Genomic DNA, 14,028 nt, shown 5'->3' with positions numbered 1-14,028 from the left:
CAGATGGTGTTAAGCTTTTCGAGTACTGTTGGACATGCACACATCCAGGCAAATGGATACCATTCTGACACAATCCTGACTTGTACCTTGTAGAGGGTGGGAAGGCTCTGGGAAGTTAGGAAGTGAATCACTCACCACAGAAAATCCAGCCTTGAAGTCTCAGAATTTATATGGCTGGTCCAATTAAGTTTCTGATCAGTGGTGAACCCCAGGATATTGGTGGTGGGGGATTTAGCAATTGTAATTGCTTGTTGGAGATGGTCATTACTTGTACTTGAGCGGCAAGTAATATTTGCAGCACATATCCGCTCTATTCAGGATATCGTTTGAATGCAGGCACATATTTTTTCATTATCCAAAGAGTCGTGACTGAAAAAGAACACTCTGCACTCGGTGAAAATGCCCAGTTCCAAAATTATAAAGGAGGAAAGCCATGATGAACCACTTAAATATAGCTGGACTCAGAATATCCTTTTGAGGAAGCCATTCAGCAATGTCCTGGAAAAGAGATGACTACCCAATACTACAACCAGCTTCCTTTGTGCTAGAAATTGCTCCAGCCAGTTGGGAGTTTCACCAGATTCCCAAAGACTTTAATTTCACCAGCATTCCTGAATAAAACATACATAGAACATAAACTGTACAGCACAGTACAGTCCCTTCGGCCCACGATGTTGCGCCGAACTAGTCTGAAACTAAGATCAAATCACCCTACTCCCAATCATTCTAGTGCACTCCATATGCCTATCCAATAACCGCTTGAAAGTTCCTAAAGTGTCCGACTCCACTACCACAGCTGGGAGTGTGTTCCACGCCCCAACCGCTCTCTGAGTAAGGAACCTACCTCTGACATCCCTCCTATATCTTCCACCATGAACCTTATAGCTATGCCATCTTGTAACAGCTACATCCAACTGAGGAAAAAGTCGCTGAACGTCCACTCTATCTATCCCTCTCATCATCTTATACACCTCAATTAAGTCACCTCTCATCCACAGTGGTCCATAAGGTTACAAATTATGGTAGAATACAATTCTGCTGCTGCTGATTGGCCACAGCACCTCATGGATGCCCAGACCCGAGTTGCTAAATCATTTATAAATCTACCCCATTTAACATGATGATAGCACCACAAAGCAACTGCCTGTGGGCAGGGCAAGTCTCCAAAAGCAATTGAAGGATTCAAGTATGGAAGAGCTCACATGGTTAGGAAATGCACTAGCTTTGTCTGCTTAATCTGGAACTAGGGCATTGTTCCCAAACATTACAAGGATACTGCGATAACCAGGGATGAGACGGTCCGAAGACCAGAAGATTTGAAAATTAGTGGCTGAAGACAAAAAGATCTGAATTTTTTTGTAACAAGCAATCGTGTACACCTTGTAGTACAAAGTGCAAAGTCACTGCAGGGTAAGGAGCTGAAAAATTAATTCACTTTTAATCAACTGTCGTGAAATGCAAATGCTTCTATATCGCTTCAAATGGGCGTAATTGTAAAAGTACAATAAGATGAGCAGTTACTAACACATCACAAAAGATCCAATTATCTTAGTCTTGAGAAGTTTAAAATCGTTAGAAGGTTAGGTATTTACGCTTGCAGAGATTTCCTAAACTAATTGTTGTACTCAAGCATAATCTCTGAAAAAGTTGAATCTGCTTTTAGAAGTTATAAAGTTGGGAAAGGGGGAAGGAGGAGGAAGAGAGAGATAAAGAGACATCTGCTGAGAAGATGCTATGCAATCACACAAAGAGTGTTCCTGTTACATGCAATAACCACTCCTTAAAATCAAACCCCCAAAGTCATGTACTCAATTAATTTAGAGAATTTTAGGAATGCAGCTGCGCCTTCAAATAGCAAACTTTGGTTTGCTAGGGCAAAATCTCCAACGAACAATAATACTAACTGGAAAAGATTTTAACAAACACGTTTCTCTGATCTAAAAACATTTTGTTGACAAGTAAAATTATATCCTAGACCTCCATGAAAATGTAAAATGAAGATTTCACTAGATAGATGTTACCAACCTTGCGTAACAAACATGTATACACAAGCACAAACACACCCACAGAAATAGGAGGGGCTTAATAACAAAAAGGCAGTGCTGCATTTGCAACTAAGGACTGCAATTTCATCCAGAATGATTCTATGAAGTAAATCTACACAATAAAGGAAATCACTGACCAAAATGCAATGGAAAGGGCACAGGAAATATAGATGAAAGAAGGTCTTTGGAATGTTACACTGAAAGTGTTTTTGCAGTGACAAAGGCGGGTTACTTCAGGAAACCCAAAGAGCATGCACAGACAGTTCTTTGTACTGTGCATTCTGAGTGAGCTAGGCCAACCTGGTTCAGGTACTGCCAGAACAAGAAGAAACGTAGGCTCAAAGAAGGTGCTCCCAAGCGCTAGGTCCTGCTAGAGAGTTGATTCACAATTAGCAAGAGGGCCAACTCCAAGGACAAGTACCTGATGGCCCTCTACACCAGGACGAGTATTTTGCTCTGACCATCAACTGCAAGAGCGAGCAGGAGAGCTGTTACCAGGCAGTGCTGGAGCTGCACAACAGGAGCAAGGTTCCTGAACAGTCAGGGGACCAAGAGCAGGACAAGAAAATCCCTGCCATCAACGGCTGGTCAATGGGTAAGGACAGCTGAAAGTCTGCTGCATGGCAACCGTGGGTCCAACCAGAGTAACTGCTCAATTCCTCCAATCACGGGTTCACTCCAATCACAGACTTTGTTTCTGGACCAGCAGCAAAGTGTGAGGGAGGGAGCCCATGATTGGGGAGGGAGCCCATGATTGAAGCAACAAGCATGGGAGCGCATCAGATGCTATGATTAAAGAAGCAGTTCCGTCTCTCCTGTGCATGCTACTCCTCCAATCACAAATCTGCAATCAGTACCCCCTCTCACGGGCTCACAAGAGTTGTGATTTTTTTTAAGCCCCTTACCAGCCCTGAAGTTCGGAACGCAATATACAAAATGACAGATTTCTGAAAGTCCATTGTCACAAGTTCACCAAATTGAGGAAGTTTCTCATGGCTGCATAACTCACCTGTACAAACAGAAGGGAAGGGAAATCATCTGTGACAATTTCTCGTATTGCACTTGTCTCCAGCTGCTGCTTGTAGCTCCTCCTACCAAGAGATCTGCTGTCATAGTATGTCACACTTGCCTGTCTTGCGCCACCGTCACACATCCAATGTAGCTCATTTACTTTTTTAAAAATAAATTTAAAGTACCCAATTATTTTTTTCCAATTAAGGGGCAATTTAGCGTGGCCAATCCACCTACTCTGCACATCTTTGGGTTGTGGGGGTGAAACCCACGCAGACAAGGGTAGAATGTTCAAACTACACACAGACGGTGACCCGGGACTGGGATCAAACCCAGGTCCTCAGCGCCATGGACAGCATTGATTACCACTGCGCAACCGTGCTGCCCCATTGTAGCTCATTTACAACCACTTGGTGACATCCATCATCTAACTACACCTAGGTCAACTCACCTTTGTGCTGCCTCCACTTTGCCCTCGAGAAGAGATGCTCTGATCAAATGGTTTAACTTCTCTCTTCTCTCCATAGCAGGAAAAATTCTTCCAAGTGTTACTCTCACCAAAATGTCACTCATCTTACAAATTTGGTGTACCTAGAACCAGTGTCAATTTTATGCTGGACAAGGAACAGTCAACATGATCTTTACATGTCATGGACTGATGCATATGTAACAGGCAGATTGGCAAGAATGGGTTCACCAGGTTTTTGCTTTGTGTTGATTCTCTCACCACCTACTGCTAGCCCAGTCTAGCACCGACATTCCTTAGTACTCAAGTGCTACAGAGCCTCTTCATGATGGATATTGAAATTCACCACCCAGAGAAGATTTTGTGCCTTGCAATCCTCAATGCCTCTAAGTCAGGGGTGGGCAAACTTTTCCGAGCAAGGGCCACATTCAGAAATTCACAATTTTAAAGGGCCGCATAGTATATTAAGTAAAGTAATTAATATTTAAAATAGCCAAAATAAAAGGTTTTTAAAGAAAAAAAAGCAATTAATTTTTATTAATTAATATTTTAAAGTAGAAACTTTACATGAAACACATTTATTTGAAAAACAAAGTAACTCAGTTTAAAGAAAAAAAGCAATTAATTTTTATTAATTAATATTTTAAAGTAGAAACTTCACATGAAACACATGTTGTGCCGAGCAAAGATCACCCTACTCAAGTCAACGTATCCACCCTATACCAGTAACCAAACATCCCCCCCCCCATTAACCTTAAAATTTTAAAAAATATATAAATTTTTATTTTTTTTTAATAATTTGATCTTGGTGGGCCGCATAAAGACCTTTGGCGGGCCGCATCGGGCCGTAGTTTGCCCACCCCTGCTCTAAGTGGTGTTCAACATGAAGGAATACTGATCCCTCATCAGCTGAAGGAGTGCAGTAGGTGACTACCTGCAGATGGTTTCTTTTCCATTCTTTAACTTAATGCCACAAGACTTCATTGAGTCCAAAGTCAACGGTGAGGACTCCCAGAGTTACTCCTCACAACTGTAAACCATTGTGCTATCATCGCTACCGGGTGGCAGTGGAACAGGACATACTTAGGAATAATGTTGGAGATGTTTGGTATATTAGCTGAAAGACATGATCCTGTGAGTATGACCATGTCAGACTGTTTTTTTTTAAATAATTTTTATTCAAATTTTCACATTTTCACAAAAAAGAAAACAACAGAAAATTCTAAGAACAAAAAAAACAGACCCCCCCCCCCCCCCCACCCACCATAAATACAAAAGAGAAACAATAAATGAACGCCCGTCATTGGCAAAAAACAAATATTCAACCCAAAACAAAAACAAAGAGACAACCCCCCCTCCCCCCTCGGGTTGCTGCTGCTGCTGACCTTTTGTTTTTACCGTTCTGCCAGGAGATCTAGGAATGGTTGCCATCTCCTGAAAAACCCCTGCACTGACCCACTTAGGGCAAATTTCACCCTCTCCAATTTAATAAACCCCGCCATATCGTTGACCCAGGCCTCCACGCTTGGGGGCCTCGCATCCTTCCACTGAAGAAGAATCCTCCGCCGGGCTACTAGGGATGCAAAGGCCAGAACACCGGCTTCTTTCGACACCTGCACTCCCGGCTCCACTGCAACCCCAAATATTGCGAGTCCCCAGCCTGAATTGACCCTGGATCCTACCACCCTCGATACCGTCCTTGCTACACCCTTCCAAAATTACCCCAGCGCTGGGCATGCCCAGAACATGTGGACATGGTTTGCTGGGCTCCCTGAGCACCTAATACACCTGTCCTCGGTCCCAAAAAAAATGGCTCATCCTTGTCCCAGTCATATGAGCCCTATGCAGTACCTTAAACCATGTCAGACTGTTACTTTGACTAGTCTGAAGGGATGAGATGTCAATAATGTGGGTGACGTTTTCATGTTGCTACTGTTCCAGCGCACATTTGTCATTGGGCAATTGTGGTTAGCACTGTTGCTTCATAGCACCAGGGACCCGGGTTTGATTCCCGGCTTAGGTCACTGACCGTGCGGAGTCTGCACGTTCTCCCAGTGTCTGTGCGGGTTTCCTCCGGGTGCTCCTGTTTCCTCCCACAAATCCCGAAAGACGTGCTGTTCGATGAATTGGAAATTCTGAATTCTCCCTCAGTGTACCCAAACAGGCACCGAAGTGTGGCGACTAGGGAATTTTCAGAGTAATTTTATTGCAGTGTTAATGTAAGCCTATTTGTGACACTAATAAGATTACTATTACAAATTTTTAGAAAAACTATTCTGAAGTTCACTTTTGAAAAAATCATGGACAGAGTTGGAAGATTGTTCTCAAAATGGTTCCAGGCTACCACGCAGAATTGTGGATTCCAGACTGGGTGTCCTCTTTGGAGAAAAAAACAATGCTTAATTAAATTATGTGTCCAAGAGATAACAAAATTTTATTGACACCTCATGGTAAGACCTTTGATGTCTCTCCCCAGCAGGTCAATACAACGATATGTCAGATGACGGTACAAACTTTCCCTTTGATGTGTTGGAAACGTTTGAAGTGATTTTTCCACATTCAACTTCATCCCCCTTTAACTTTGTCAAGCCTGTGTTTGCTGGAACGCCTAAAAGCTTTGAACTGCATTGTTTACATTTAATTTTATGGTCCATAACCTTTTACAAGCCTTTTAATTGACAGGTCCAGGCTATTTCAAAGGAGAATTTAGCTTTGTTTGTTTTCATAGCTCTTCACGGTCCATTAACTCTGAAGTGAAGTGCTTCCTCATTTGAACTGGTGTTGATTCTCACCGCAATTTTTTTTAAAAGAGGTTGTTTCTATGTTCTGAAATACTTCCTTGAAAGATCAGGTGCTCTGTCTCTGTGCATTTCTTTCTGATGAGGATTCTTCTATTCTGAAGTCCTTCCTAGAAACATCAGGTGCTCTGCCCGACTGCTGCCCCTAGCTGTGCCAACCTAGCACCTCCCCCTGGTGCTCTGGCAGTGCCAACCTACCAATACCCCCTGGCAGTGGTATCAGCTTCTGCGCCAGTTTTCCTTCATAATTTAACTTTACACTTTTTAGTACTTTTTTTAGTAACCCTTTGTTGATATTTAAAATTTCCCAATCTTCCAGCCTGCTAATATTCTCCACCCCCCTCCCCCGAAGAGTGGTGTACTTGGGGAGTACGCCACACCCCGTATCCACCACCTGAGGCCATTTCCAGAGGCCGCCCACTATCTTCCGCCCCCAACCGGCCGAATTTCTAATGTGGTCCCGCCGTCTGCTATACCCGCAGCAGATTCAGTCCACGTCCGCCACAGTCAGGGGCGGGCCCATCAGAGGGCGGGGGGGGGGGGCTCATTCAGGACTGGGCTTTTATTGTGCAGGCGGACCGGGTCAGGCGAGCAACCAATCGGGGGCACTATTTCCGCGATGAGTCTGCCATGGAGGACAGCGCAGCCGCTGGAGGCCACCTCCGCCGTGCGCATGCGCGGCCTCTGACCTGGAAGTGCGGGTATGTATCAGCAGTCGAGCTCCAGGACAGCTGCCTGCTAGCCTTCTGCAAGGCTGTGAACCTGTGGCCTTTTGACGCCAGTTTTTCTGGTGTAAAAGACCACAGTTTTCACAATGGTGTGGGGACACAGTCTCAGAAATGGAGAATCCAACCCCTGGTCTTTAAAGCTTCCATAACATTACACAGAGTAAGATTTTAGCCAGGTATAATGCTGGTGACATGAAATTTTCAAACTATGTCCACCAGAAAAATGAAAAACATTAAAAAATATAACTATGGGATTTGTCATTCCTTACTTTATGTAGGGATAGGAGTTATTGATAATTTGAGATGGGTAGAATAACACAATAAAATATACCGTTCCTTTTGTGCTGATATCAAATGGTAGAAAAGCCCATGTTTAATTAGTTTTAGTATGTGCAATTATCAAGGTATCAAAGTGTATTCATTAATGTCATACCATGTGAGACTTTGTAGCTGGACCCTTTCTTGACAAGCGAAATACACCACATGGCCCTATACCTGTGCTAAGTGTTGTGAAATCAGTCCTAGATGAGTGGATCAGATTTTGGAATCCTTGGAACCCCTGGCCATTATGCTTCAGTTAAAGGCCCTATTATGTCTTAAATTGATTTGGTATTTTAACGTAAAGTGCTTTGTAAAGAAACTGTCTATTTTGTTTAAAGTATGTAACAGACCTCTAAGTAAGTACTTGTTAGACCTGCCTTAGCCATCAAGTGCTGCTGTTTAATCTAGGTACAACTAGGTTGTGAAATTAAATTAGGATGATCAATATCACCAAGATCCCAAACCACATGACCACCATTACAGGAGAAAAATATTTTGAAAGCTAATGTTTAAACCCAAACTGTTGGTACTAAAAACTGGCATTTGAGTCTTCACTAAAATAATTAAATGAATGCATTTCACTTACTTCAAATCAACAAGCAATAAATGCCACAGAAAAATATGTAAAAACATATCTCACCTGGGTTACAGGTTCCACAGAGCCAATGTACGAGTCAGGGCGGAGGAGGATATGTTCCAGCTGAGTTTTCTTCTGATAAACTCTTTCCACAGACATCTTCTTGGAAGCTTCTGACGTCTTTTTTGAAGTGTCACTTTTAGCATTTATTTCTTCTTTGTTTGCAAGGTTTTTCTGATTGCTGAACAATGTCTGCAAAACAAAAGGATTGCTGACATTTGCTGCAAAACATTAAGAGCACCATTATTTGATTGTAGTAAGGTACTGATAAATATATAAAATGTTCCAAGATGAAAGTTAGCATATGCTTCAAATAATTAATCAAAGATACACCTGATCAGTACATTACGGAGGTCCTGACTTCAGTTACATAGAAATAACTGGAATTGTGCACAACTTCTTACATGTTCAATTTCTAAGATATTGTGACATATAAACAAAAGAAAATCCTAAAATTTCAAAACACTATTGATACAAGCCTGTGCCTATGTATTTACATTGCGTATTTGTGTGTGTCCTAAGTTTTTTCATCTATGGAACGATCTGTCTGGACTGTACGCAAAACAATACTTTTCACTGTACCTCGGTACATGTGACAATAAATCAAATCCAAATCCAAAGATAAGTGTTCCGAGGAGTGAAGTTTGTAGGAATTCCTGCTAAGCTTTCCCTACCTGTATCATGGATTGTGAATGGTCATTAGCAGCAATGATATTTCAGGCTTATTTTTAACTTCACTCAAACCCAATGCGATATTGAAATATTACCAAGAACAATTAAAATAATTTTATTTCCCTTGCCACCCATTTTCAGGATTTTATTCGACCATGCTCTTTCAGGGGATTGGTGAGCAGTATACTTACAATAGGGCAGCACGGTAGCATTGTGGTTAGCACAATTGCCTCAGAGCTCCAGGGTCCCAGGTTCGATTCCCGGCTTGGGTCACTGTCTGTGTGGAGTGTGCACATTCTCCCCATGTGTGCGTGGGTTTCCTCTGGGTGCTCTGTTTCCTCCCACAGTCCAAAGATGTGCAGGTTAGGTGGACTGGCCATGCTAAATTGCCCTTAAGTGTCCAAAATTGCCCTTAGTGTTTGGTGGGGTTACTGGGCTGTGGGGGTGTGGACCTTGGGTGGGGTGCTCTTTCCAGGGGCCGGTGCAGACTCGATGGGCCGAATAGCCTCCTTCTGCACCGTAAATGCTATTAATTGCCCGTCTACTGAACGAATCATTAAGAGATGCAAAAGGATGCATACCGACTCACCAAGAATAAAACAAACTTAACTAAAATTAGTTGTGCTAAAAGGGAGAATACAAATAAATTTTCCTTTCCAGTATGTTAAAACGCTGCTGTAAATACAATAGCAATAGTCACACTAATTTGATTACTACATTAATTGCGGTGGATGCTGGGACAGTGAGTAAATTTAAGGAGGAGTTACACATTTTTAATTAATAATGGATTGAAGGTTTACATAGAAAAGTCAGGACGGTGTGGTTGAGGCCATGCAGAGATCAGCCATGATTGTACTGAACAGTGAAATAGGCTCGAGAGGCTAAATTGCCTACTCTACTCCTTGTTCTTATAATCGAAGAAATAACTATTCTGTCTAATTCCACCTTCCAGCTCTTAAGACCATAGCCCTGTAGGTAACAGCACCTCAAGCACAAATCTGGTGTTCTTGATTAATAAGGGGGTCAGGGGTTATGGGGAGAAGGCAGGAGAATGGGGATGAGGAACATATCATAGAATCCCTACAGTGCAAAAGGAGGCCATTTGGCCCATCGAGTCTGCACCGGTCCTCAGAAAGAGCACCCCACCTAGGCCCAATCCCCCCACCCTATCCCTGTAAACCCACTATGGACAATTTAGCATGGCCAATCCACCTAACCTGCACATCTTTGGACTGTGGGAGAAAACCAGAGCACCCTGAGGAAGCCCACACAGACACAGGAAGAACTCCACACAGACAGCCACCCGAGGTCGGAATTGAACCCGAGACTCTGGCGCTGTGAGGCAGCAGTGGCATCATGCTGCCCTATATCCGCCATGATCAAAAGACAGACTTGATGGGCCAAACAGCCTAATTCTGCTCCTATATCTTTATAGACTTATGGTCTTAAATGGCATACAATGTGTACATGGTAGCATAGGGGTTATGTTACTGGACTACTAATCCAGAGGTCTGGACTAACGATCTACAGATAGGAGTTCAAAAATCCATTATAGCAGCCATGAAATTTCAATTTAGTTCATATAAACAAATCTGGAATAAAATGCTCATGTTAACCATGAAAGTACTAGTCATAAAAAATGTGGTTCACTAATGACCATTAGGGAATGAAACCTGCGATCCTTACCCTGTCGAGCCTATCTGATCCACAACAATGTGGTTAACTCTTTAACTGCCTTCTGAAATGGCCCAGCAAGCCAGTCATATCAAATTGCTACAAAAAAGCCAAAGATGATTAAAATTAGACAGGCCACTCAGCATTGATCTCGGCAGCAGACATGACAAAGACACATCTAAAGCCCTGCAAAGTCTTCCACAGTAACATCTGGAAAAACCTTCACAACCTATAAAAAGCACTTGAAACACCATCGCATTCAAGGGTATGGGACAAGTGTTGGTAAATGGGATTAGTGCAAGATTAGGGGTAGTTATTTTCGGTGCAGACTCGATGGCTTTTCTGCGCTGTAAGACTGTACGACACTTAAATTGGGAGAGTTGTCCCAGAGAAAGGTCAAGTAACAGCCTGAAAGTCATGCTCACTTAATTATATCATACAGCCAATGCCCCAGGCCCCCTCCATTACCATCCTTGGGTGCATCAGGACAGCCCCATCAAAGGTGATGACACAGTGGTGTACAGTCAGGAAGATGTGGCTCCTGGAAGTCTTCATCGTTGACTCGGACCCCAAGACGTCTCATGGCATTAAGCCAAACATGGGCAAGTAAATCCACTGAATACCCCCTTCCCTCAACTGATAAGGAATGATTTGGTAGCATTATTGCCCAAGCTCACTAAATGTTGAAGGTCACAGACAGGCAGTGAATGCATCAACAAGGGAAAAACCTACTTGACTTCATCCTCATCAGCCTATCTGTCTCAATCACTCTGACAGTTTTGGTGGAAGTGACCGCTGCTCAGTCATTGTAGAGACCAATTTCTATCTTTACACTGAGGAATACCACTGTGCTAAATGGGATAAATCCAAAACAGTTCAAAACTGGACATCCATGAGGCACTGCAGGTATTCAGCTGCAGCAGAATTTTATTCAACTTCAATCTTAAGATCTGGCAAGAGGAGGACACCGAGCCAGGCAATCAGCAAAACCTAGAGGAGAGCATCAGTGGAGGAACCTGGGACAAGCAGCCAGAAACACCTGAAGGAGAGAGCAAGAGGAGGACCCCGAGACAGGTTGCCAGCAGCATGTGGAAGGCAAGAGAGGAACCCCGAGAAAGGCGGTTAACAGAACCTTGAGGAGCAGAAGGATTAAACAAATAAAAGGTGTACGAGAAAGTGATTTTTGAAAACATCCAAGAGTTATGTTACAAGGGAAGCAGAGGTTCATCGGCTGGGACCAGGAGCAAGCACGAGAGGAGTGGCGCCCTTGGTAAGTAGGACCATGTAAGTATTTCTACTGTAGTGTTTAAAGTAAAAAATGGTCTTTAGCTTAGGCTAAATAATGTTTACAGTCTAAGAAGTAAGGCAATGTCCCTAGTATATTTAATATTCTGCAAACTAGAGGAAGTAAAGTCTGAGAAAGTAAAGTCCGAGAAAGTAAAATCCAAGGGAGGCAGTGGCGTTGTGGTATTGTCACTGGACTTATAATTCAGAGGCCAGGGCAATATTCTGGGCGCTTGGGTTCAGATGCCAGATAGTGAAATTTGAATTCAATAGAAATTTGGAATTAAAAGTCTAAGGATTATCGTAAAAACCCATCAGGTTCACTAATAGAACATAGAAAAATACAGCACAGTACAGGCCCTTCGGCCCACGATGTTGTGCCAAACTTTTGTCCTAGATTAAGAACAAATTAATCTACACCCCATCATTCTACCGTAATCCATGTACCTATTCAATAGCTGCTTGAAGGTCCCTGATATTTCCGACTCAACTACTTCCACAGGCAGTGCATTCCTTGCCCCCACTACGTCCATTAGGGAAGGAAATCTGCCATCCTTACCTTAATTGGTCTCCATATGACTCCAGATCCACAATCTTAAATGCGCCCTCAAGGACAATTAGGGGCAGGTGATAAATGCAGGCCTTGCCAGCGAGGCCACATCCCATTAAAAAAATTTTTTTTTTTTTTTTTTTAAGTAATTGGTGTAATTTAAGGGTAGGTCATGGCAGAACAGTTCGATCATGTGGAATGCTCCCCCTGGGCGATGCAGGAAGTCAGGAACACGACCAGTGTCCAGGGTGACCACAGGTGCAGGAAGCGTATCCAGCTGCAGCTACTCAAAATCCTTGTTTCGGAGCAGCAGCTGGAGTCACTGTGGAGCATTCGCATGGCTGACATCTTCATGGATAGCAGGTACACCACAAGAGTGCACAGGCAGCAAGAGAAGAGTAAAAACCCTAGGCAAGTAGTGCAGGCACCACCTGGGTCTATCGCCGTCTAACAGATTTTCCATTTTTGGATACTGCTGGGAGAGGAGATTTCTCTGGGGAATGCAGCAAGAGTCAAGACCGTGGCATCACGAGTAGCTCAGCTGCAGATGGTGGGAGGATGGAAGATTGATCGTGACAGGGGATTCTATCGTAAGGGGAACAGATAGATGTTTCTGCCACTGCAGACGTGACACCATGATGGTACGCTTCCTCCACAGTGCCAGAATCAAGGATGTGTTATGAATGTGGGAAGTTAATGAGATTAACAGTGAACCAGTGACAAGTAACAAGAGTAGTAGACATCTAGAGGAATAATCAGATTAGCAAGAGTCTAGAGACATTGAGGTGCGATTGGCCATATCAAAAACATTGTTTACCAGAGATAAGTTGGGCTATACAAATGAAAACTTCTAAAGGCAAGGAATTTGAGAGATAGACTGTAAAATCCACCCACAAAGGGAAATATGAAAGAGATTGAACTGCTAGCACCCTCATTAGGCAGCTAGTTGTCCATCCAACAGTCAGACAGGTGAGTTCCATTTCCGATCAGAGTCACGGAGGCTTGTTTCATCTAACATTTAGAGCCATGGCAGTTTGCAGATATTCCCCTCTAAAAGATGCAGCTTTGTGCCTTCGCTGAAGCAGGAAGAGACGTTTTCCTATACTTGGTCACCTGAAGCGGTATGGTGTGGTAACTATTAACTGGATGTGACCTATAGAGTTATTAAAGTTGGATGTTGCTTGGGAAAGGGCGTGTCTCAGTGAGTTCAGGGAAAGTAGGTATATTTTGGGAACAAGAGGTAATTTCAGATAACACAGTGTGTTTAGTTACCCACATACTCAAATGTCATAGTGTATATATTAGTCTTTTGTTGTATGTTTTTTCTTTTCGTTTATTTTAATAAATATTCTTCATTAATTGTTTACACATCAACTGGACTGGTTTCTCACTGGGTTGTACATTGTTTCTTCACATTGTTCCAAACAAAAATACAGCACTAAGAACCAGTGTTTCAAGTTATCCTTCGCGTCTTTGAGACACTGCAGGTAACATCAGCGGGGTTCTTAACAGATGTCACAGAACGGCTGCAGGATACTCTGAAAGGGGAGGGTCAACAGTCAGACGTTGTGCTCTATGTCAGTACCGAGGGATGAGGTGCTCAAAGCAGAATATAGAGAGTTAGAAAATAAATTAAAAGCAGAACAACAAAGGTAGTAATCTCAGGATTACTCACAGTTCCACGTGCAAGATCAGGAATAGGAGAATAGACTGGATGAATGTGTTATTGGAGATTGATGCAAGAGGGAGGACTTTAGATTCATGAGTCATTGGGACCAATTCTGGGGAAGTTGGAGCACGTAAAAGCTGGATGGGCTGCACCCCAGCAGGACCGGACCAATA

The 14,028-nt window shown here is 43.0% G+C and overlaps 1 protein-coding gene across 4 annotated transcripts in view; it reads right to left on the bottom strand.

Moving 5' to 3' along the window:
• The window catches only part of LOC119966108 (DNA topoisomerase 2-beta-like), a 221,267-nt gene that overhangs the window by 170,258 nt on the left and 36,981 nt on the right, over positions 1-14,028 (bottom strand). For all 4 annotated transcript variants that reach the window (XM_038797331.1, XM_038797332.1, XM_038797333.1 and 1 more), the window contains one exon: positions 8,010-8,198. In XM_038797331.1, coding sequence (XP_038653259.1) covers positions 8,010-8,105 — 96 coding nt within the window. In that variant the 5' untranslated portion in view covers positions 8,106-8,198. The remainder of the gene's footprint in view (positions 1-8,009; positions 8,199-14,028) is intronic.

This window comes from Scyliorhinus canicula, chromosome 5 (assembly GCF_902713615.1).
Source record: "Scyliorhinus canicula chromosome 5, sScyCan1.1, whole genome shotgun sequence".
Taxonomy (NCBI): domain Eukaryota; kingdom Metazoa; phylum Chordata; class Chondrichthyes; order Carcharhiniformes; family Scyliorhinidae; genus Scyliorhinus; species Scyliorhinus canicula.
Note: the sequence above shows the minus strand (reverse complement) of the source record. Positions and strands in the feature narration are given on the sequence as shown.